This window comes from Haliaeetus albicilla, chromosome 6 (assembly GCF_947461875.1).
Source record: "Haliaeetus albicilla chromosome 6, bHalAlb1.1, whole genome shotgun sequence".
In the NCBI taxonomy this organism is placed as follows: Eukaryota; Metazoa; Chordata; class Aves; order Accipitriformes; family Accipitridae; genus Haliaeetus; species Haliaeetus albicilla.
Genome location: NC_091488.1, coordinates 10,637,855 through 10,660,230, shown reverse-complemented (window position 1 = coordinate 10,660,230; position 22,376 = coordinate 10,637,855). Strand labels below are relative to the sequence as shown.

General features: G+C 37.0%; 1 protein-coding gene across 18 annotated transcripts in view; it reads right to left on the bottom strand.

Moving 5' to 3' along the window:
- Positions 1-22,376, bottom strand: part of KDM6A (lysine demethylase 6A) — a 167,527-nt gene that overhangs the window by 100,692 nt on the left and 44,459 nt on the right. For all 18 annotated transcript variants that reach the window (XR_011324966.1, XR_011324967.1, XR_011324968.1 and 15 more), the window contains exon 4: positions 14,051-14,100. Coding sequence is in view for 7 of the 18 variants with exons in the window: in XM_069784994.1 (XP_069641095.1) it covers positions 14,051-14,100 (50 nt within the window). In the remaining 11 variants the exon portion in view is untranslated. The remainder of the gene's footprint in view (positions 1-14,050; positions 14,101-22,376) is intronic.

Sequence of the window (22,376 nt, the reverse complement as noted above, 5' to 3'; positions counted from 1 at the left end):
CATTTAAATGAGTGGGAGTTTCTATACCAGGAATTTTGAGTTAACTTGGCTTCATGAGATCCTCATCTTAAATTTTCTTACACATGGCCACTCAGCCTTCATTCTCCGTTTTTAAAAGCAAAGTCTACCAAAGTAACTCAGGCCAAGAGGTACACTTCTGGATTTAGATCAGTTTTATAACCCAGACCAATGAACTGCTGTTCATGTCACACTTGACTGACACAGCACGGAGACAGGAAACCTTGTTCCACTTATGACAAAGTAATCCTTTGTCGACATGGCAGATCACATTCTTCCCAATAATTACAAAACTGTTGACCACTTTCTTTTCACAGCCAAAACAGATGAGTCACCATGGAATGGAGCAGTGCTTCAAGACAGTGCTCCAGTACCTCAGCAATTCACTGTGGTCCAGCCAAGTAACAAATCAAAGTCCTGCCCCTAGTACTTGCTCCCTGAATATGCATCACCAAAATATCTTGAGACACACACAACATCTCCCAGTTTGCGCGTACAGGCTGTAAGACTAAGAAAATATAACTAAAACTAGAATCCCAGGAAAAGATAAAAATCAAGGGTTAGCTTGATTGAGGGGTCAGCTAACAGGGAACACAGAAAGATGCCACATGAATTTGGAGTTACACATCTATGTAAAATACCAGAATTAGCAAAACCATTGAACAGCAGCATTTTAAAAAAAATCAAAATACCAATTGTATTCCTTTAGAGCCATTTTTATTTTGTATTATTTTTCCAAGGCATCACTTAATATTCATACACATTTCAAGACTAGTTGCCTTCCAGTGGCATCACTCATCTGGGTTTGTCTTGAACTCAGAAGTGACATTCATCATCTGTTTGCATCAGTTTTCTCTTTACTCAAAACCCAGGTCAGAAAAATTCACCAGCAAGGAGTACCTACATGTTCTCTTTCTATAAAAGCCAGTGTTACAGCCATCATGATTGAGGACAGACTCCCAAGGAATTCTTTTGACATCAATGCACATGGAAGAAAGTTTAGGAAAGAAAAAGGCTGACATTCCTCTGAGAGACATATTGTCTGAGTGAAGTGGAAGTGCCTTCAAGATGAGCTTTTCTTCAGAACTTATTTACAAGTTTCAGGCAGATAGAGGGCTCTGTTTGCCTAGATTTTGAGATCAGAAACAAAATTGAGACAGGGTTATAATGCTCCATTATGAACTAGATGGATGATTTCATTTATGTTATTATATTTTTATGGATTTCAGAGAGAGAGAGAGAACAGGATAAAGTGTACTGAAATTCTTGTATAGCTCCACAGAGTAATTCTGCTCTAGACAACATCCAATGATCACATTTAATCAGAAAATCATCCTTCCTCTCCAAAAGGTAAAGACTATGTAACTAAATGGAAACATAACTCCAAGTAGGTGATCCTGGAGGGAGGGGGCAGGCTATCCTACAATTCAGCAGTAACATTTAACTTTTAAAATGTTGCTGTTGAAGTTACTGCTAAGTGTAACTTCATTCACTTTTCTATCATTATTTTAAGCCTTCCGCTAACAAGAATACCCTCTGAACCTCCAGTGATTTGTGGTTCAGAGGTTTCTAAAGCCAGACAAAATGTCTTCATATTTAATTGCTCTTAATGGATTTTTCTTCCCTGAATTTGTCCAGCTGCTTTTTGAAACCATTAAAACATTGCGAGTCTGTAGCATTCTGCAAAACTGATGTAACTTTCTACACAACCAGTGATACCTAAACCTCTGGAAGATGCAGTAAGCATGAACTTTTTGCTGCAGCTGACAACAGAACAGAAAATACCATCAGCAGCACTAGTCTCATTTAAAGACATTCCCTCTTCTCTGTCACCACTATGGGTTTTCATCCCTTAGCTATAATGAAAATAGTCATTTGGAATGATAACCAGTTTATCTTCCTCATTCCTTTCCAAAAACAAAGTTCAAGCTAACTGCACATATGACTGAATCCCTCCTCTTTTTTTTTTTTTTCTCTCTGCCCCCCCCGGATCCTGTTTGATTCATCTCCCCTTCTACAGTGTTTACCAGGACTGGAATCAGATTCTTCAGCTTGCTTGTTTTCAGAGAAAGTTCACAAAGTTCTGATTACATCATTAAGATAGCTGGGAATGGATCTGTGTCTGATGCCAACAATCAGAGTCCAACAGGTAAATACATGAAATGGATCCCAATCCTCTTCTGGAGGAAATAAAAACAATACCTGAAATACTTTTAAAACACACGTTACACAGCATCAGTATAGTTACGATGTCTGGTAATACAGTTTTATTGCTGTTTTTCTGATGACCCTGAGAATTCAGAAAGAAGAGGCTAGAACAATGCCTGCAATAAGAAAAACACTAAGTGAAAACCTTATCCAGAAAGACAGACTGAATGAGGAAACCAGGAAAGATATCTACATTTATTTTGGCTGGTTACACCAGATAAGATTTAATTGAGGAACTTTTTGGCCTTGCAGAACGAAGACTAGGCCAGCAAAGAACACAGGGTGAAAGATCCCTAACTGACTGTTACTTCTCCCATATCAGAGATGTTGCATCTCTCATCAGTCCCATTCCTCTGGCAAATGAGATGACAAAAATGACACAGCATGAGGGATAGAAGTTCTGAGTTATCCCTTAGAAGTTGGGAGGAATAACTTCTACAAAACAAAATGATACTGCACAGTGACTTAGAAATTAGTGCCAAATAATTTGAACATAGCAGCCCAGAGAAGTCGTTGAGGGTGACAAGCTAGTATTTCCCCAGATTGTTCTGAATGCTGGTAAATCCCTATCTACTTACTACAAACTTGCAAGCTGCATAGGAACAGATGATTAGCTACAGGTTTTCTAGGTAGCTGCAGAGCTTCTCAGCATACATTTAGAAATACTTTTGCTTGAAATTATCTAAATTCAAAGGTTTTGTTTGTTTGTTGTTTGTATGCTTTAGCATTTGAATCTCCAGTATTTTTTTCAGCATCTGGCCTCCCTTCAAGGAGAGCACTCTGGTTTCACCACTGATCTCACTTGATGTGCTCCACGAAGGCAAGCAGACACCAGAGATTACTTCTTGCTACACCTTTATGCAAGTAAACACAAGAAGCAAAACTGATTTCTATTTCTCCTCTAAAGACTCATCCTTGTAAGGGTGCTTCACAGAGTGGAGCAAAATCATGCTCAAACACTGCTCTAAAAACATTTTAAATTATTTGCCTTTTCTTCAAAGCATGAGCTTACTAGCCTCACACAAGCTACTCGCAGGCTCTTTAAGAGACCCCAAGCTGTATGTCTCCCATCCTCTCACCTGCTACCTTCTCCATCTACTTGTACTAGATCCACTCACACTTCAACCACTCCTCCCCCACCCACCCCTACCATACAGAAAAGACTGAATCTGTATCCCTGGGAAAAGGAGGAAACAATACAGCAGAATATCTTAATTAGGTATATGCTTGAAAAAGTATTTAAAAAACTAGAACTGAAATGTCAGATCTGGAGAAAGCAAATTCAAAAACTCAGAAAACAATTCTTTGTTTCTAAAACTAAGCAAATATTTCCTCTTTTAAAGAAAGAACCTTAAAATGTAAAAGATTCCTTTCTGAAGAAAAGAAATGCCACTTGTTAATGAGACACAGTATCTACTTATAGCTTATGATCAAACAGGAATCTACAAACTACAAATAAGAAAAACAGGGTGCTGTGTTTTGTTTTAACCTTTTCCATGTAATGAGAGAGCAATCATATGGAGTATGAAGTAACTACACCATTACTGTGGTTTCTGCAAACAACAGAATACTTTTGAAAAAGCAAGCATCACATGCATTGTCAATATAGTTGTCTATATTTAGAAAAAGAAACATTTGGTCATTCAATATTATCAACATTCAAATAATATCCTTGCCTACTGAAGACGTGTCCTCTGTTCAAGTCAGAACTGTTCTACTCAACTAAATACGCCTCTCTCCGAACAATCTGAATTGATGCTTGTCTCCACTGCCACACTTCAGCATGTTTCGTATTTCAGCATTGTACATTCTCATCACAGGGATTGAAGAAAGGAAGCATGCCATTATTCTAAGTACTAGTAGATGAAGGATGACAGGTTTTTATTCTGCACAAAGGGAACTTCGGCAATAGTAGAACTCAACATGCATAAAAAGCTTTTCTGAAGAGATTTTTCCATCAATCCTGATGATACTTAAGTTATTTCCACCCAGAGTATTTGGACTTCTAGACAGAGATCACACATACAGGGGGACAAGAATAACATTCCTGCCGAATTTCCAGGGTGAAGCATCACCATTAGAAAATGTTATGAATATTGTTTGGAAACCAATACCATGTCTAGGGTGAGGGGTGAGTGTTTCCTCTGAGATTCTGTCTTGTCTTCTTCTCCTGACCCAAGCAAAGTTTCTCTCCAAAGCACATTCTTTCCTCTTTTACCATTAGTATTCTGAGTGTATTACAGATTTGCCAGGGTTTGAGTTCTTATAAATCCATTGATTAAAAGGGATGAGTGGCTTAATGAATGAATATACACTGAAAAAATTCAAACTACAGACATTGAAATAAGAACTTTTTCCTAATTTAGTGCAAATGCAAAATATTTCTAATCACGTAGCAACACACATGCTCCCTAAAAAGACCTAATACTTGTTGTGACCCAAAGAGGTACATGGTTGATATGTGCAGAGGAGGATTCCTTTGGTTTGTATGATGACAATTAATAGAGACATAAAAAAAAGGCAATTTATCAAATTTATCTGGAGTTCAAAGGCAACATGTCAAAATTTCTTAAATTTGTCAGACCCATTCTTAAGATTTTACACCTAACTCGATTCCTTTCAAGGAGAGAGAATATGCCCTCCTGTCATAATTTCATTAGAAAAATCATCAAATGAAGAGTTAATTATTAGAACCTTGTACAAATTTTACTGTACACAAAATTGGACATGTTGCATTATTTGTCTGCATTAACAATAGTAAAAACCAGTATCCGCTTCTTTCTCTATCCTACCTAAGAATTCTCTGTGTTTTAGCTGACAGAGGGACAGAATTTTAGACACACACACCCCAGAACGCACAAAACCTAAAACTGTAACCCTTAAGATTTATTAACCTTTAAGAAATATCTGGATAAATGTATCCTCTTTTCTAAACTAGGGATCAGTTGTGCTTTATGCTAATTAACAGCACGAAATACATTTTCTCCTTAATCTTTCTAGGTGGCATTCATTTAACAATGGTTTAGGGAAAAAAATGTATACTTCTTTCAACTTGTCTGCTTTACAGATTTACAAGAAATAACATTTTTGGCATCCAATATTAAAAAATCTTTTTCTGAAACACAAATACAGTTATTCTTTTGCTCTGTTTTTTGTGTATTTTATAGATGACCAAGTGTTATTGGTTACACAATCATCATTACCTTTCCAGCATTCCAGAGTCTCTCTTTATTATTAATTTTCTCTGAAATATTTTGAAAGCATACACATAATTCTTTTACCCTTAAGAGGCAGAATTCCAGTTACTCTTCATAAACATTTAAGAACCCCAATTTTTTAACATCACTGAGTAATCACGCTAACTGATCACACCTATGGGATGCTGAAATAACCTCATTTACAGTGTTACCAAAGCTACCAAGCATTCTGACACAAAAGAGAGATTATATGGTGCACAATTCATAAATTTAGCCCTTCAATTCAGCAGTCTTCATACTCCAAATTTCTCTTCGGTCTTGTTCTTTTAACAACTTCTTTAGCTTTACAAATATCTTCTCATGTGCAATTTCTATCCATCTTGACATACTGAAGGGACAGGTTCATGATCCAAATGTATTAATAACCTTTATAAAAATCTTTGGAGAAACAGATACTGCTAGCTATGGGCTTTGTTACAACTTTTTTTACTAGTTTTTCTTTAAAATTACCTTTGATGATGTTGTATCCGCTTCCTCCCACCCCCTTTTGTTTTGTCAGAATATATTAGGATCGAAGTGAAAAGTTTTCACCAATAGAATTACTCACTTTTACCCACTGTACCCCAAAAAATTAAGTATTATGGAAAATATGTCCTCAGGTATTTTTCAACAGCAGTTCAGTAAAAGACTTTGTGCAATTGCTAGATCCTTTGTTCCTGATTTCCTGTAAAACCCTTTCTTTCATGACAGAAAATTGTTATCACCAGCTGCAGTAATAGCTACATACATTAAAAATCTTCATTGTTTAATTAATAAGAGAGGAGTTTCTGTCATCTTAACTCACTCCTCCCCTTGCCATGGACTCTGCAGCAAGTTCAGGACAGAAAGTTCATTTTTATCAGCTGAAGCCCCATTACTGTAATTTCCTCCACTCTAAACATACTGAATTTTTATTATCTTCTTATCTAGCTCCCCAAGTGATCCTCAGTGCCTCACATTCCACCTTCTTCTGCCCTTCTGCCTTCCTCAAAACAGAAGACATCCTGGTCCTTGGAGAGTGATACTGTGCTCCTCACCTGAACAGTTACTGTCTTCCTTGGATTTTTATTTTTTTTTTTTAAATCTCTCTCCCACCATGCCTGGTGAATTTATGACACAGAGGTTGCTGTTGGAGAGAAAGCTGGCAAAAGTCTCATTTCAGACCTCCCACAATCCACTCCTGTATTATTCTATATATACCTTCCTCCCTTCTCCCCATATGCTCTTAGCCTTAAAGTATGTTTTACTTCTCTCATTTTCCTTACATTCAAATTCTCAGCAGGGCTACAATTTTCCTTCCCCCACTCCCTGTGATTCTTCCTCTAACCACACTTTCCTCTTCCTCATATTATTTGTTCAGTCTCACTCAGTCTTACAGTTTTTTCTTTCTTCAGCCTTCTCCTTCCCCTCTTCTCATCTTCTTTTTTCTGGACATAATAGTTTGCCATCCTATATTATCATGCTCTGTCAAACTCAGACTGTATTTCCAGATTGCTTTCCACAACACAGTCTCCTGAAAATGCATTTCCCATTAAATCACATAAAAATGCTTTTTATCTCCATTACAATGACCTACTGTCTTCAGTATTTAAAAATTAGGACGTTCCTTTCAAACTTATCTCTATTTTGTATTCGCTGTTCCATAACACATAATGATATCATGCTTCTCTCCCCTTCTTAGTCTACAATAGGTCTTGAAACAGTTATATTTCGTACCTTCTCAGAACATGACCAGAATGTCTTCGTCAAAATCCTTCTAGTGAAAGGACTGCAATCTAAAAACTGTTTTAGTCAAAAGTGAGGGGTGGTAAAGAATCTCATGTGCTGCACTGATGAACATTATATTTTCAGACAGAAGAGCACATAGAAGGTATTAATATCTCCCTTCTCAATGCCTTCCAGAGCCACTGAATCTTTACTCAATTTCTGTTTTTATTTTTCACTTTCTGATTCTCCATTTTCTCTGAAATTTCTCTTTGTTCTATTCCTACCCTATCACTTTGATTTTATTTTACAAATATACTCTGAATTGCAGGTTTTAACCTTACCTATCTTTAGGTCACCTACTGTATCTCCCAATTCCTTCCATAATGCCCTTAATCTCAGCAAATTTCACCTTCATTGAGAATTTTTTGAAACTTGCTTTCCTGATCAAGTCTTCTTCTAAATGCTTTTCTGATTAAGTCTCCTCTGATCAAAGGGACTATTTCTGTCTTTCTGCTTTTCCTGTACATGCCCTGTGTTGCTATGTGGCAATAATTTATATTAAAGGCTTTTTGCGTCATTTTAAAATTTTGCTCTCTGAGTATTCTTATGGGGAAATCTGTCTCCATATATGGGATAATCATTTTCTTAAAAAAAAAAAGTTCCAAAAAACTAAGGGCTTGAATAAAAAGCAGCATTCACAAATCATCCCACTGCCTCCTCCAACTTTCATTTCAGGAAGGTGTCTGCTCCAGCAATTTCTACTGATCCTATACCACTGTATTGTTTCAGTTAAACTAAGCATTTATATCTAATTAAAAAAATAATGGAAGTTTTGATGAATTCTGTCTAAAAACATTACTTGGCATTTTGAGGTTACTGCAGAAAATAAAACAGTTGTGAGTCAATGAAGTGGAAAATTATTGTCTTGTAACAGATCCTCTAAGGTGCAAAATGTTCTTTTATTTGCTGTTATCAATATGTCTAGTAATTGCTTTTTGTCCAACTATTTAAAAAGGGGGAAATAGACTTACAGTCTGGAGAGAAATAGACAGCAAAACATACAAAATTAAAGCATTGATTTTTGAAAAAAATTTTTTTCCTATTTTATAGCATTAAGAAAACATACCATAAAAGACATTTGGCCTATGAATACAGAAAAGGTAAAGAGATGAGAAGAAGCTGTATAAAAATATTAAAGCAAGCAACATGTCACATCTGAAAACAAACACTCATGGTCTTTTTTTACCTTAGTTCTTTGGCAAAAAAAGCCTTACTAATTGAAAGTGTTTTAGCCATAAGGTTTAGAATACTCCTAGTAACATTTCTACATAGGTTTAATTATAAAACAGCATTGTAAAAAATTACCTAGTAGTAAATTACACTTTAGGTCTACATAACAAGGAACATTATAAAACTGCTTTCTGTAACAAACCAAGAACTCAGCATAGACTAAGATCACATCCTTCTTCCACGACTAGCACACACACACAGAGCTGCATTTTCCTGGGCTTTCTAAAGAGAATTTTAGGGGGTTTGGTTTTTTTAATACCTCTGCATGGTTTTGGATTCTCCTCAGTTTTATAAAGATCATCTGAGAAAAGCAAGAGAAAATTCTGTTATTTGCAAACAAATAGCCAAAATTATATTTCTAAGAATTGTTTATTTTAAGAGACAAATGTGAAGATGGTCTGAGGTAAATGTTTGAACTCGGACAGTAGTTCTAATGTCCAGTAAACACAGGCAGGGAGTACCAAACAGCTGCTTTCCAGAACTAGATCAATACCTCACCTTGCTGCAAAACAACTATGGGATTTATTTCCCCTCCTTCAATTTCCTTTTTTTTAAACTAGACCAATTCAATTTTCTACAGTATAGCCTTGCAACTGTAAATTTGTAAGTTTGTACCATACTTGTACCCAGATATTCTTAAAATCCACTGGAACACAGAAGCAGGTCTTTGAAATTCCTCCTTGGGGTTTACTAAACCTCTTTGATGTTTTCACCCTGACCACATAAATGAAATCTTTATTAAAAAGAAAGGTGATTAGGACCATTTTCATAACAATGATGAAAGAGTGCCTGACAGATTTACTGTTTTTCTAGGCAACTTTGCAGCCAAAGTCAACAGCTAACAAGAAGCCTATCTCCAAATTCATGTTGGAGGATATAACTCAGTAATTAAGTGTTCCTCAAACATTTCAAGGAACGTTCAGGTTTTCCAACTGATCCACTCCAAGCGCTTCTCCATAAAGAATACTACAGCTGAGTATAACTGAATAAATTCAGGTTTCTTTTCTTTTTAAGGCATCCTCGATCTAAGTTCTAGCATCCTAGTCCACAGCAAATAGTCTTCCATGATACAGGAGTAACTCATTTTCACAGTAACTTCCATCATTTTAAGGTTCACTTAGGTGCATTTCTAAATACTGTACCCTGGCAATCCTCGAACTTATTCACATACAGGTAGAAATGTTTAAGTATCTGTGTACCCTCTGTTACTCCGATGAAACACAGCCTTTATAAAAATCCTTGAAGACAGGATGCTTCTCTGATGAATTAACACACTCAGGATAAGGTACAACGGCAGTGCTTTCTTCAAAAGCTCCTTGTAACTTGTCCACAATACCCTGGATTTGACTAAAAACCTGTCTAGAAAGCTACGTATTCATTCCCCAACCACAGAGATCTCAATAACAGATGGCTCACGGAAACACTGCGGAGAATCAGCATATGGGAGCTTGCTGCTACCTAATACACCTGTACCAAAAAGTTTTATTCAACATCTGTGTTGCAACAACTACACGCACACAATTTATGACTGACAATATGTGAACACTGACCTACCTGAAAAGATAACAAATATATTTTAATCAAGCTTATCAAACCACATAGGGGCTGCAGTAGCAGTATCATGCAAAGCAGAGGAGATCTAATCAAAGTACGGGACAAGCTCTTCTGTAAAACCCTCCCAGGAACCACTCTAGTGAGCAATGAAACCTCTTGCAGCACCGCATCTGTGGAAGAAGGTTTCTAGGTCTCTTCTGCCCTGGGAACCACGTCAATGCAACAGATCCAGATGTTTTACACTTAACACAGACTCAATTCACTCGTATACTGAAATTTCTGTTACGACAGCCCTACGTGAAACCAGACATTATATAAAAGAGTTCAGTATGATCAACTGCATTATAATACAACCACATGAGATGATTAAAATAACTTTTTCCAGGTGCCAGATATCTGCCATCATGTTTGGATAAGATCAGGAATATCTTACTCCTTGCTGAGCTTCTAATCCTGCCTCCTCAGAATATGTCAAAACCGATAACCGTGGCAGACACTTACACTTGGTATCTTTATTTTCTCAGTAACATCAAAAATCTACAAACTGCAGTTCTAGTTGTTGTCTCCCTCTCCTGAACTGCCCTTCCTATCCATTCATCCCCCACAGTCCTCCTCACCTCCCCAAACATGTTGACATAGGGGAGTTTTAAAAAGAAATCAGAATGAGGTACATTGCACAGAAGGGAGATTTATTTTAGCATAGGCACATAAGAAGAAACATTGAGGAAAACTACTTGAATGCAAGAACTCTATGAAGTTATCTCAGCTTTTATCCAAGGAATTTACGTTGTGAGATTTCAAGTCAAATAATTTTTTTTAAATGCTGAGTTAAGGTACCATAGTGCCTGTGTAGAACAAAAATTGCAGAAACTCAGTAATTTTGCAGGACATTTTATGTTGATCTCTGGGTACCCAAAGACATTACTGCAAAAAGTGATCTATTTAGGAATATGTGGCTCTTTCAAAACTATCTGTACATGTACTACTTCTTTGAAAGGAAGTAATACCTCATCAGAACGGAGGAAGCATTGGTCTGGTAAATGGCAAAACACAGCATCTTCCTAACCTTTCACCTTTACTTCTCTGTCACTATAACATATATTCAGAATATCTTTTCGAAAGTGTTTTTTCTTTCTCTTTTTGTTCCATAGGATCAACGAAATGCTTACTGTATTACCAACAAAACAACCTATCCACAAAATCCTGACAGAAAACCACCTGGTAAAAAATTCAGACCATCAGAAAAATCTATGGGAAAAAAAAAAAAAAAAAAAATCATAAAATGCTTTTCTGCATGAAAGGAAAAAAAAAAGATTAATTGTAGAATGAATATCATATAATGAACAATGCATGAAAACAATGCTCAATTACCAACCCCATGCAACAGTAAAAACCCAAAGTAGCAGAGACTGAAAATACTACGTAAGGAGGCCAAACTATACCTAAAGCAACATAAAATCTCTCACAATCCTTCTAGAAGTTTTCTATTTAGAAAACAAAAACCATACAGGACACTTATTTCAACCACATAAATTTGCACTGCACCACAGTAAGTAATTCAAGATATGCTGCCTAAGTTTGTAAGACTGTTCCTGTCTGGTTTCAAACCTGCCTTATATAATAACCTTCATGTGATTCAGCACTCTCCACCAATTTCTCAGTTCTCTCACACAGCTCCCCTCACAGCTCATAAATACCACCCTTTCTTCACACCCTTCTCCTTCTTCCTTTCTTTACCATCACAAATTCCGACAACTCAATTGATGACATCTAACACTCTAAGAATTTAAAAAAAAAAAAAAAAAAAAAAAGAGATATTCTTAAAAACCCCACAACAGTAAAACAAGGAAATGTGACTGCTTTTTTTTTCCCCCCAGTCATCTGTATCTCTGAAAAAAAGTTAATCACAAAGTATAACAAAACAGCATAAGGGTGACCAAAAATACACCACAAACTTACTCTTCTTGGCTAAATGGTTTCTTACAGGTACAAGGCATTAAGGACAACACAAGAAATCTTCTCAGTTTGGGGGAGGGGGGAAGACATTTCTCTAAACCCAATCCAGGCAGCTTCCCACTGCCAACTCCAGACTAGCTTCATCACCCATTAGTAAGATAAAATATGATAACATGATTCACCTGTGATTTTTATCAGTTTCAGCAAAAAAGTTTTTAACTGAACAATGGTTTTGGACTCTTTCAGGCTCTTTTTCATGCATTTAAAAATTAAGAAAATCTCCAAAGTTATTATGGAAAAAAAACACTTTGGACTACGCATTTATAAGGAAGCTCGTAATGAGACCAAGTAGCGTAGTATCCTTCCCAGGTGAGGCCAACCTGAAGAAAAATTATTGGGGTTTTGTGGTTGGTTTTTTTTCTTTGTAGAAGTCAAAATATTCTTTTGTCAGCTCCGAACAATGCTCTCATGCTTGCAACTGGAATTGTTTGAAATAATCTCTGCATGGTAAAACTCTTGAGATATACCCAAGAAACAGGTATGTTAGAATATCAGCACACTGCATACGAACAGAAATTGCTTTTGATGAGTCAAGCACAGATCACACATTTTACTGCCATCCATGCTCTTGAAATGGAACTGCAAAACAATCAGAGTTTGCATTTATTTTAATTGCAGATAATATTCGGAGCCACACTGAAACACTATGCCTATGGAGATACATATAACCATATACACTTCGCACTGAACTCTCTGAAAATGCAGGGAAAATAATTTACTAATCCATCTATCACTTCTTCTAATAAAGAGCCATTAGAACAAAAGCCAGAAAAAAATAATTCAAGTCACAAACTATTCTGAAATGCTTAACATGGGAAGAGTACAAACAAAAGAAACTACTACAATAGATGTTTAATTAATTGATCAATTTCAACACTCATTTACAGCAATCTTTAACTCTCCAAGAGCATCTAAGAAGTAAGAACAGATGAATGCTTTTATTTTTGTAATTTTTAAACTACAGGGGTTACTTCTGAAACAACTACTTCAACTCCAAAATGGCTTGGTGCAAAAACGGCACTCATACAACTTCTACTGGAGCAGGGACTTTACAAGACAATATGAACAATTTTCCTAGGACCCTCCAATTGGACCTCTCCTTCCGTATGCCTAAAAACACTTATTACAGTTCACTCCTCTACTCTTTATTTGCCCTGCCTTTCTCCCTTTCCACCCCCCCAAATGAGAGAAGTTGTCACAACATTTTTCCGAACGTGCTTACAGTCCCTATAAAATGCAAAGAACACAGAAAATGTTGTTTCTCTAATGCCGGTATATATACGTTATTGATGTATTTCCAGAATAAGTCCTCCCTATTTGAAATATGCACTTACACACACTTTTAAGGAAAAGAGCTGCTTAAGACCACACAAGTGTCTACTGTGTTATGCTCTCTCTTGCACTTCTGTCTCAATCATGAGCTTCATATTATTTCATGTGACAATATAACAATGCTAATTAATTTTTACAAGATCACTATAAGAAATTTTTTAATTTTATTCCTTTAAAATCCCTATACCTCTACACAGACTTACAGATAAGACAGCTATACTAGCAGGATTTTCTCCTATCTTATGTAAGAATGTTATCTAAAATACTGAAAGGGACTTTAAACAATTTGGCACCTATGAAAATAAAAAGCAACCTGAGAACATTTTTCCAAGTCCAGCGCCTGCGCAGCAGCTTCCAAATGGTTACAATTCTCTCAATACTCATATGTATCCAAATATCTATGCTTACATAAGAAAAACTGAAGTAACGGGTAATAATAAAAAGAAATCTAAAATGTATCAAATTAATTCACCTGCCATTTCAACAAATGGTGTCAAGATTTATTTCCACTTAGATTTATAATAAATTGTATATATAGGTGAACATTTCCATTAAGACCCAATTAACATGCCAAAGAGTAATTGCAGGTAGATACTTACAACTTATATTGAAATTAATCTAGTTTAGAAATCCAATCATTTACAACAATACAGTAAAAAAAAAAAAAAGAAAAAGCAGCATATACAGACCTTCCAGTAGTCAGATTGTAAACTGTAGTACCTCTGGTATGCAGATAATGCTGTAGGAAAGAAAAATGAATGTTCATTTTGTTTTGTTGCATTTTCTTTGAAAAAAAATAGAAAACCTTAAGAGTCAGAATACACAACATTAAAATGATAAATGGTTTAATAAAAGTAACACCGCCACAACAAGTACGCTGTTGTGGGTAATACATTCCTTAAGATTCTAATTTTGTTTTATGAAATGTCAACCCGAAAGTGTATTTATTATTAATCTTTGAAATGTAAATCAAGCAATATTTTAAAGAAAACCTGTAGCAAAGAAAACATTTGAAAATTTGGGATTTTCATCCTGGACAAAGCTGTTGTAAGATTTAAAAATTTAATCATGTAGCTCATTTACCATGCTCCCTGATGTCCTGTAATTTCTAAAGAACTAGTGCAGAGGGACATACAAAGAGAAATCAATTTCACATGCCCTTTCTTCCAGTAACTAGAGAAACAAAAGCAAACGAAAAAAAAGCTTACATTTTATTCAACATCTAAGACCAAGACTAACCTGGAAAACAGCACTAAGAACAGCTCTGTTCAGTAGAGTATTAGCTCTACTTAGCAACGAATTTTTCAAATCACCATTCCTGCATCCCTCTTCTGCACTAAAAATTCTGGCTGATTCATCTCACCCTTCGGCTAACAGGCGACATTCAGACTAGAACGCAAACAGGCTTTAAGTTCTTGTAAGAATGTTTGACTAGACAACATCCAAAACAGAAGAATTTTAAATAACGATTCACTGCAGTAACACCAAGATTTTTATTTTTCAAGTGTTTGCTTCTTAAGATTTAAGAATGGTTTCCACACAGTATGTATTTTCCAAACAACAAAAGAAGACAACCTCAATCTCTTCTTTGAAAAACTACAAACACTAAACAGATTAAGATGGTAAGAACTATATATATTTTATGTGCAGGTTCATTTCCTGCAAGTACCATGGAATGAACGATATCCCTAAATTTTATCACCCTTCCATGCCTGTCTTGCATATTCATTTCCATAACTTCACAAAAGTCCTTAAGTTTTAGGGAAATAAGAACAACATACACATGACAAGGCACACAGAGCTTTCTCTTCTCAATAATATACCTTTCCACTCGTCTGTCTATGAGGACTCACAACCTTGTATTTTTAAATGCCTAACTGATTGATGCTGAATCATGTCCACAAGGTGCCCCTCACCACTGGAACTGCTTGTGAAGCCAGCTTCTAATTTTGGTGCTCTAAACTGTGATTTATTTAGATGCCCAGAGTAGAAAAAGTGACTAGGGGAACACTCATCATCCTTACACTATCAACATGCAACATGTGTAAATGTTTACATGTAACTTAGATGAATAAAATCACTTAAAAAAATCCAGTCAATCAGGCTAAGTCTTTCACAACAATTCCCCCCCCCCCCAAAAAAAAACTGGCACAAACTGAAGTGTATGACTGCACTCTAACAATGTAAGTTTAGGAATGTTAAGACTAAGCATATTTCAGTCACATTCTGTAATTATGTTATAAAGGATGTTCACAGTAACACAAAATAACCTCCTACCCCAAATACTCCTTCTAGATTCACCTTCTCCCAGGTATCATTAATGACTTTTTGACAGCAAGGCGTAATTATCTTTTCAACATGAGAATGATTTCACTCTCCCAAATAGGAAAACACACACGCACACTATAAAACAATTTTGTAATGTACCACACTTAAATAAAAGGAAATTTTTAATATTTTTTTTAACTCAAGCAGTACCTATCCCAATTTTAAAGGTTAAACCATATTTCAAATGCTTAAGTCAACAGCACCATATTATGCAAGACTAGGAAAATGACAACTTCTTGTAATCTATAGGTTTTTTTAAAAAGTTACTATTGCAGTCAGTTATACAGGGGATATGGATAAAATAAAAAGATAAAAAGAACATTAAATACAATGCTAAGTATTTATACTGGGAAAATAAAAGGGAGAACTTTTTCAGTGTAGCTGTTAAAAAAATATAGGAGTTCCCACATGAGCATTCCATTAAACAAGAGAGGTGAAATCCATGTTTCCAGTTAAGATACTGCTAATAAGTTTATAAAATATCAACAGTTTAAAAAAATACAAAAACAGAGAAGCAACAGAAGACTTAAAAAGGAAAGAAAAGAAAAAGAGGGGGGAAGCAGTCTTACTGCTATTCAGTGACCAAAAAATTCTTTACACAAGTAAAGCAAAAAGGCATACAGCTCAAGCCTTTCTCCTTGCTCCTAACTCTAGCTAGTCAAGAGCATGCACAGCCCTGTTCCCCAGCCAGAGACAAGAGAACAGGGGTGAGCAGCACTGGAAAAACGGAGAGGAGACATCTGAAGGTATTCAGTTATTCAGACCCCATAAAAGTCCCATGTCAAGGGAGGAGAAAGATTGGGAGGCACAAGAAACTAGGCTCCACTAATGTCACTGCTCATAAAGAAACTTGTCCAGAGAAATTCTAGCACCTCTATTTAACACAGGGAAAAGTTCTTATATTAAAGAAAGGAGACGTTGCCCCATGATATTCTACCAGTTTTCCTTAGAGTGCTGATGTTTGCAAATTGTCTTTTCTAACTCTTCCATTCTTCAATAAAGTTTAGCAACTTCCCATAGCAACAGTTGAAATGACTGCTTTGATGTGCCAGGCTCACGTTAGAATTAAAAACAAGCACATGGAAAGCATGGACTGCTGAAGCATATTTCATCTTTACACGCTACGAAGATAAGGCCTTCATTCTAAGGAAGGTCACATTACTCTTCCGGAGGAACAAAGATGACACTACAGTCCTCTTCTTAAGCGTCTGAAGAGCCCAATCCTACTTCTGGGTTCAGCAACCTCTTCTAGGGATCCAGCCTTTCCTTCTAGGGTTACAGTATTCTGCTTCTACTTAATGTCTGGAAGATAAAATGCTAAAATTCTCAGTGTTACAGTATTCTGCTTCTACTTAATGTCTGGAAGATAAAATGCTAAAATTCTCAGTGTTGTGCTGAAAATGCATAATAATGAATCATGGAGGGATCCCTTACACAGGAGCTAAGCATCCCTTTCCTCCTCATGAAAGTTAGACAACTAGAAACTGTTACTGATGTACAATTTCAGTATTTAACAAGTGCTCAACTTACAGTTAGTTAGTTACCTATGGAAGTTTATTTCAGCCCCCTTTACATCTGATTAAAGATCTGCTCCACAAGCACTCGAGCTCTGCTGAAAAGGATTGAAGGAACAGGCAGAAAAACGGCATTCAAGAGAGCATTTTTTTGACAGAGCCCCCATGAAACATCCCTAATCAAGCATATCCCTAACAAGAATTTTGCATATAAGAAGAGGCTAGAAATCAAATTATGAAAGCAAGATTTTGGAAAAACTTAACCAACCTACTAGTTTTAAAGCAGTAGAACACGAACCATAAATTTGAGCCCTACCATACTTTTCTACTCCCAGAGCGAGTCACTAATGAGCAGACTTTCATCCTGAGTTCTATGGTATAGAAAGAATACCTTGTCTAAAAAGTGTATCATGGAACTACAAGCAACTTCTCCCTTAAATTAAGTTTGTAACTAAAGGAAATGAGTGCAAACCCCTCAAATTACAAGCTTTATTCTAGACTAAGAAGAAACAAAAAAAGCAAGTGAATCTGCTGAGCAACAAAAATTTTACATGAGCCCCTAACTGAAACAGGTTATGCTTCATCAGTGCTGTGATTCTAACTATATGATGATATTCTCTGGTTTATTAAAAGTAAAAAGAAAGTCACTTGGGCCATGCATCACTTCAGTAGTATTAAAAAACAAAACAAAACAAAACAAAAACACAAAAAAAGCCCTCCCAAAACAAAACCAGAAACAAAAAACCCCACAACACCAAAGGCTGCAATATCATTTACACCTTTACTTTTCATAGTCATTCCTAGGTGAGACAATTTTTGTCAGAAAAAAATTTCTGTGAACTGCTGCCCCTCTTTCAACATAGGGTCAACTCTCATTTTTACACATACAAGTGAATTACCCCATTTCAGTTAAACATAATGAGTGCTTTGAAATCACTCACGCACAGCAAAATTCTGCAGACAATCTTCCGATTAGGAACTTACTATTGAGCTTTTCCAATCTAGAAGTTTGCCACTGAAATTCTTAAACATATGGAATTCTTGGAGGTCAAATATATAGAAACTTTTTTCAGCATGCCAAACACTATTGAGCATCTAGAAAATGCATGTCCAGACTCGAAAGAACAGGACTGAGTGTAAAAAGTAGAACAATGTTTCTTGCTTCACTCTCAACTATATTCGTAAAATGATCTAGTCAACCACAGAAAACTCTCTTAAAAGCACGAGGCTGAGAGACCACATTCAGACATCTAAACCAGTATTGGACAAGTGACATTCCTAAAAAAGGTGCTCACGGTTACCTATCCCCATACTTCTGCCCAGTATTTTGTTACTTATTGTATTAGTTTACACTCTTCCTTTTAGCATCTCTCTCCAAAACCTGGCAATTCACATCATTTGCCTAACAGGTAATCCTTACGATCAGACTCTTGAAAACCCTACAACCTACTGAGTGGCAGACACAGCATTTACTATCAAACCCTGAATAAGGGGGTGCGGTATGGGGAGCATGTATGCCCCAAAGGTGTACATAGCTTTTCAGATCAATCACCATCAGCTATATTGCTTGATGAGAATAAAAGAATGTTTACCTAAAAATAGCTCTGAAAAAAAACCCACCATCTTTCCACCCAAAGAATTAAAACTACTGGACAGTAAGAAACCTGCTCAGCTCAGGCTTGCTTCAGAATCTGTCTTTAAACCTCTGCCACCTAGTGCACAGCTGACCCTCGCATGAGTTCATTCAGTTACAGTCTACCAGTTTTCTCCTCTTACAGGTTTTTACAGCCACCCAGAACTACTCATTCTGCAATATCTACAGCTACTTTTAACACTGACAGCCTTTATTATTTGCCCCCAAAGAGTCTGCCTTTCTCTAGTACTACGACTAGGGTCAAGGGACATCTCAGAATCATGACAGGAATGATATTGGCTTCTTATCTGCCCCTGTTTAAGATTTCTTGACTTCACATAGAGAATACAAAATAGATTTTACATAATTACCATGTACATGGTTTCAGATTGTTATTTTTTTTAATCTACTTAATTTCATAAGAAAATGGTAAAACTTTATAACATGCATAATTGTTTCAGTAATACAACAGACAACCTCTCTTCATATCCAGAGGCTAAATACATAACCTAAATAAACAAGTAAGGTGAGAATGGGGACCAAAATGTCTAGACTGAATGACATCCACCTACCTGCAATTTTTAGCACATCTAATCACAAATCACTCAGTCACAGAAGGATGGCTTTTATGATCTGCTCTAACAAACATACTTTATGATACTTGGAAATTTAAGAGGCCTTTGGAAGTAATGCAAACATGGAGCAGTTTGAGTATTTTAGTGCTTGAGTAAGGAAAAAGTGAACTAGATACTGACACCATCTAGTGGCACCTAGCAAGGCTAAATGTGAGTAACACAGACTTTTGCCTTGCCGAACGTTAATAAGTTAAAGGCAAGCACTAATTTGATGACATACCCCTGAAAAGAGAACTTTAAAAGAACTCAAAGGTCTATATTCTTCTGTGTAAACCAATATTTGTTTTCTTAATAGAAATTTCTTTTTTAATGTTAATTTTTAAACAAGCACTAACATTTCTTAGTGCTTATCTGATATGAAAACAAATAGTAAGACAGAAAATTAGCTGAAGAATTGCACAAGGGAAGCAAGGAAAGGGCACATGCACTGCTTTAAATCTTACAATGCTTCCAGGAAAAATAAATCTTCATTAAACACCTAGGAGACACATGCAGGTTATGGAAACAGCACAGCTTTTATCCACAACAGTGTTCTAACCTAGCAAGATGAACACTGCTGGGCCGTAAAATTAGAGACATCAAAAGGTAAGAAAATTCCAAGGTTGTGTCAATGGAATTGACTCTTTGCTGGGTAAAAAAACTGGCTGGATGGCTGAGCCCAAAGAGTTGTGGTGAATGGAGTTAAATCCAGTTGGCGGCCAGTCACAAGTGGTGTTCCCCAGGGCTCAGTATTGTGGCCAGTTGGTTAATATTTTTATCAATGATCTGGATGAGGGGATCGAGTGCACCCTCAGTAAGTTTGCAGATGACACCAAGTTGGGAGGAAGGGTTGATCTGCTCGAGGGTAGGAAGGCTCTACAGAGGGATCTGGACAGGCTGGATCGATGGGCCGAGGCCAACTGTATGAGGTTCAACAAGGCCAAGTGCCGGGTCCTGCACTTGGGTCACAGCAACCCCATGCAGCGCCACGGGCTTGGGGAAGAATGGCTGGAAAGCTGCCCGGCAGAGAAAGACCTGGGGGTGCTGGTCAACAGCCGGCTGAATATGAGCCAGCTTGTGCCCAGGTGGCCAAGGCGGCCAACGACATCCTGGCCTGTATCAGAAATAGTGTGGCCAGCAGGAACAGGGAGGTGATTGTTCCCCTGTACTCGGCACCAGTGAGGCCGCACTTCGAGTGCTGTGTTCAGTTTTGGGCCCCTCACTACAGGAAAGACATGGAGGTGCTGGAGCGTGTCCAGAGAAGGGCAACCAAGTTGGTGAGGGGCCTGGAGCACAAGTCTTATGAGGAGCGGCTGAGGGAACTGGGGTTGTTCAGCCTGGAGAAAAGGAGGCCGAGGGGAGACCTTATCGCTCTCTACAACTGCCTGAAGGGGAGTTGTAGTGAGGTGGGTGCTGGTCTCTTCTGTCAGGTGGCTGGAGACAGGACGAGAAGAAATGGCCTCAAGTTGTGCCAGGGGAGGTTTAGGTTGGATATTAGGAAAAATTTATTCACTGAAAGGGTTGTCAGGCATTGGAACAGGCTGCCCAGGGAAGTGGTTGAGTCACCATCCCTGGAGGTATTCATGAGATGTGTAGATGTGGCGCTTGGGGACATGGTTTAGTGGTGGACTTGGCAGTGTTAGATTTACCATTGGACTTGATCATCTTAAAGGTCTTTTCCAACCTAAATTATTCTGTGATTCTATAGTGACAAAAAAACCAAACCAAACCAAAACAAAACCACATTGTGGAAGCTAGAGCTGCAAAATGCAGCTCAGGTCTTTTGTTCCAAGGCCTCTGGAAAGAGGTTTATCTCCTTTTCCTCCAGAGATTTGTGCTGAAAGTACCAAAGAGTCAATCAAAGAAGCCTAAAGCACGTCTTCCTTTTAACACAGAATGAAGGCAGACACACAAAGGCAACTCAATCGTATATTTGAGAAAGAAACATCACCAAATAGTCCTCTAAGTAATTTTATTAGCAACTACACATCCTCATCTGGAAATACAATGCAGCAGCAAGGTGGTGAGAAGCCCACTGTCCCATGGTCATGTCCAACTATGAGTTGCACAGGAGACTAGGAAGTATTAAATGTGTAAGACATACACAAGTTTGACAAAGAATTTACTGTTACAGAATGTTAGATAATGAACTCTATGAAAGGTCTTAAAATATTGAGAATACCAGTGAAGAAACACAATGGAATTAAACAAAGCTCAAAAATCCTTCAAAGAGCATACTCCACAAAATGACTTTTAACAATGAAGTGTTTATTTAGAACACTGCCCAAAATGAAAGTTTTCAGACAGTCAAAAAACATGGTCCAGCTATATTCTATAATAACAATCTTCTACTGCTAACCCCCGCCCCACACACACACTATTTACAAAGAATATTTTAATGTTCTAAGCTTAAGATAACATTCTTACTGTTTTCTATAGGAATTTCACCTAATGGTTTGAACCGCCTGAAATTAAAACACCTGAAATATAACAACAGCATCCTGAAGATGAAATAAACAGCTCTAAATAGAAGGAACCCAATTTCTGCCAATTATTAACAATTACAAACAGCAAAATAAAAAACTTTAAACCTAAAAGTCACACTTATTTGAAACACAGTCATCTCTTCGTCAACTCACTCAGATTGCTATGCTACTTAAAATACACTCTAGTTCTTCAGGACTCATCAGTAAAAGACAGCCCAGCAGCAACCCTGCAGCAACCAGCACAACCAGGTCCATGCCAGGAAGTTCTCTCTTACATTTCATAAGATGACTCCTACTACTCTGTACCTCAGAACACAGCACACTGAAATGCTTCCTAATGACAATACTTTCCTTCAAAGTCCTAAAAGACTAAGACATTAACCACTGCAGAGAAATTCTCTACGGATCTGGAATTCTAAGTACAAAGGAACACATGTACA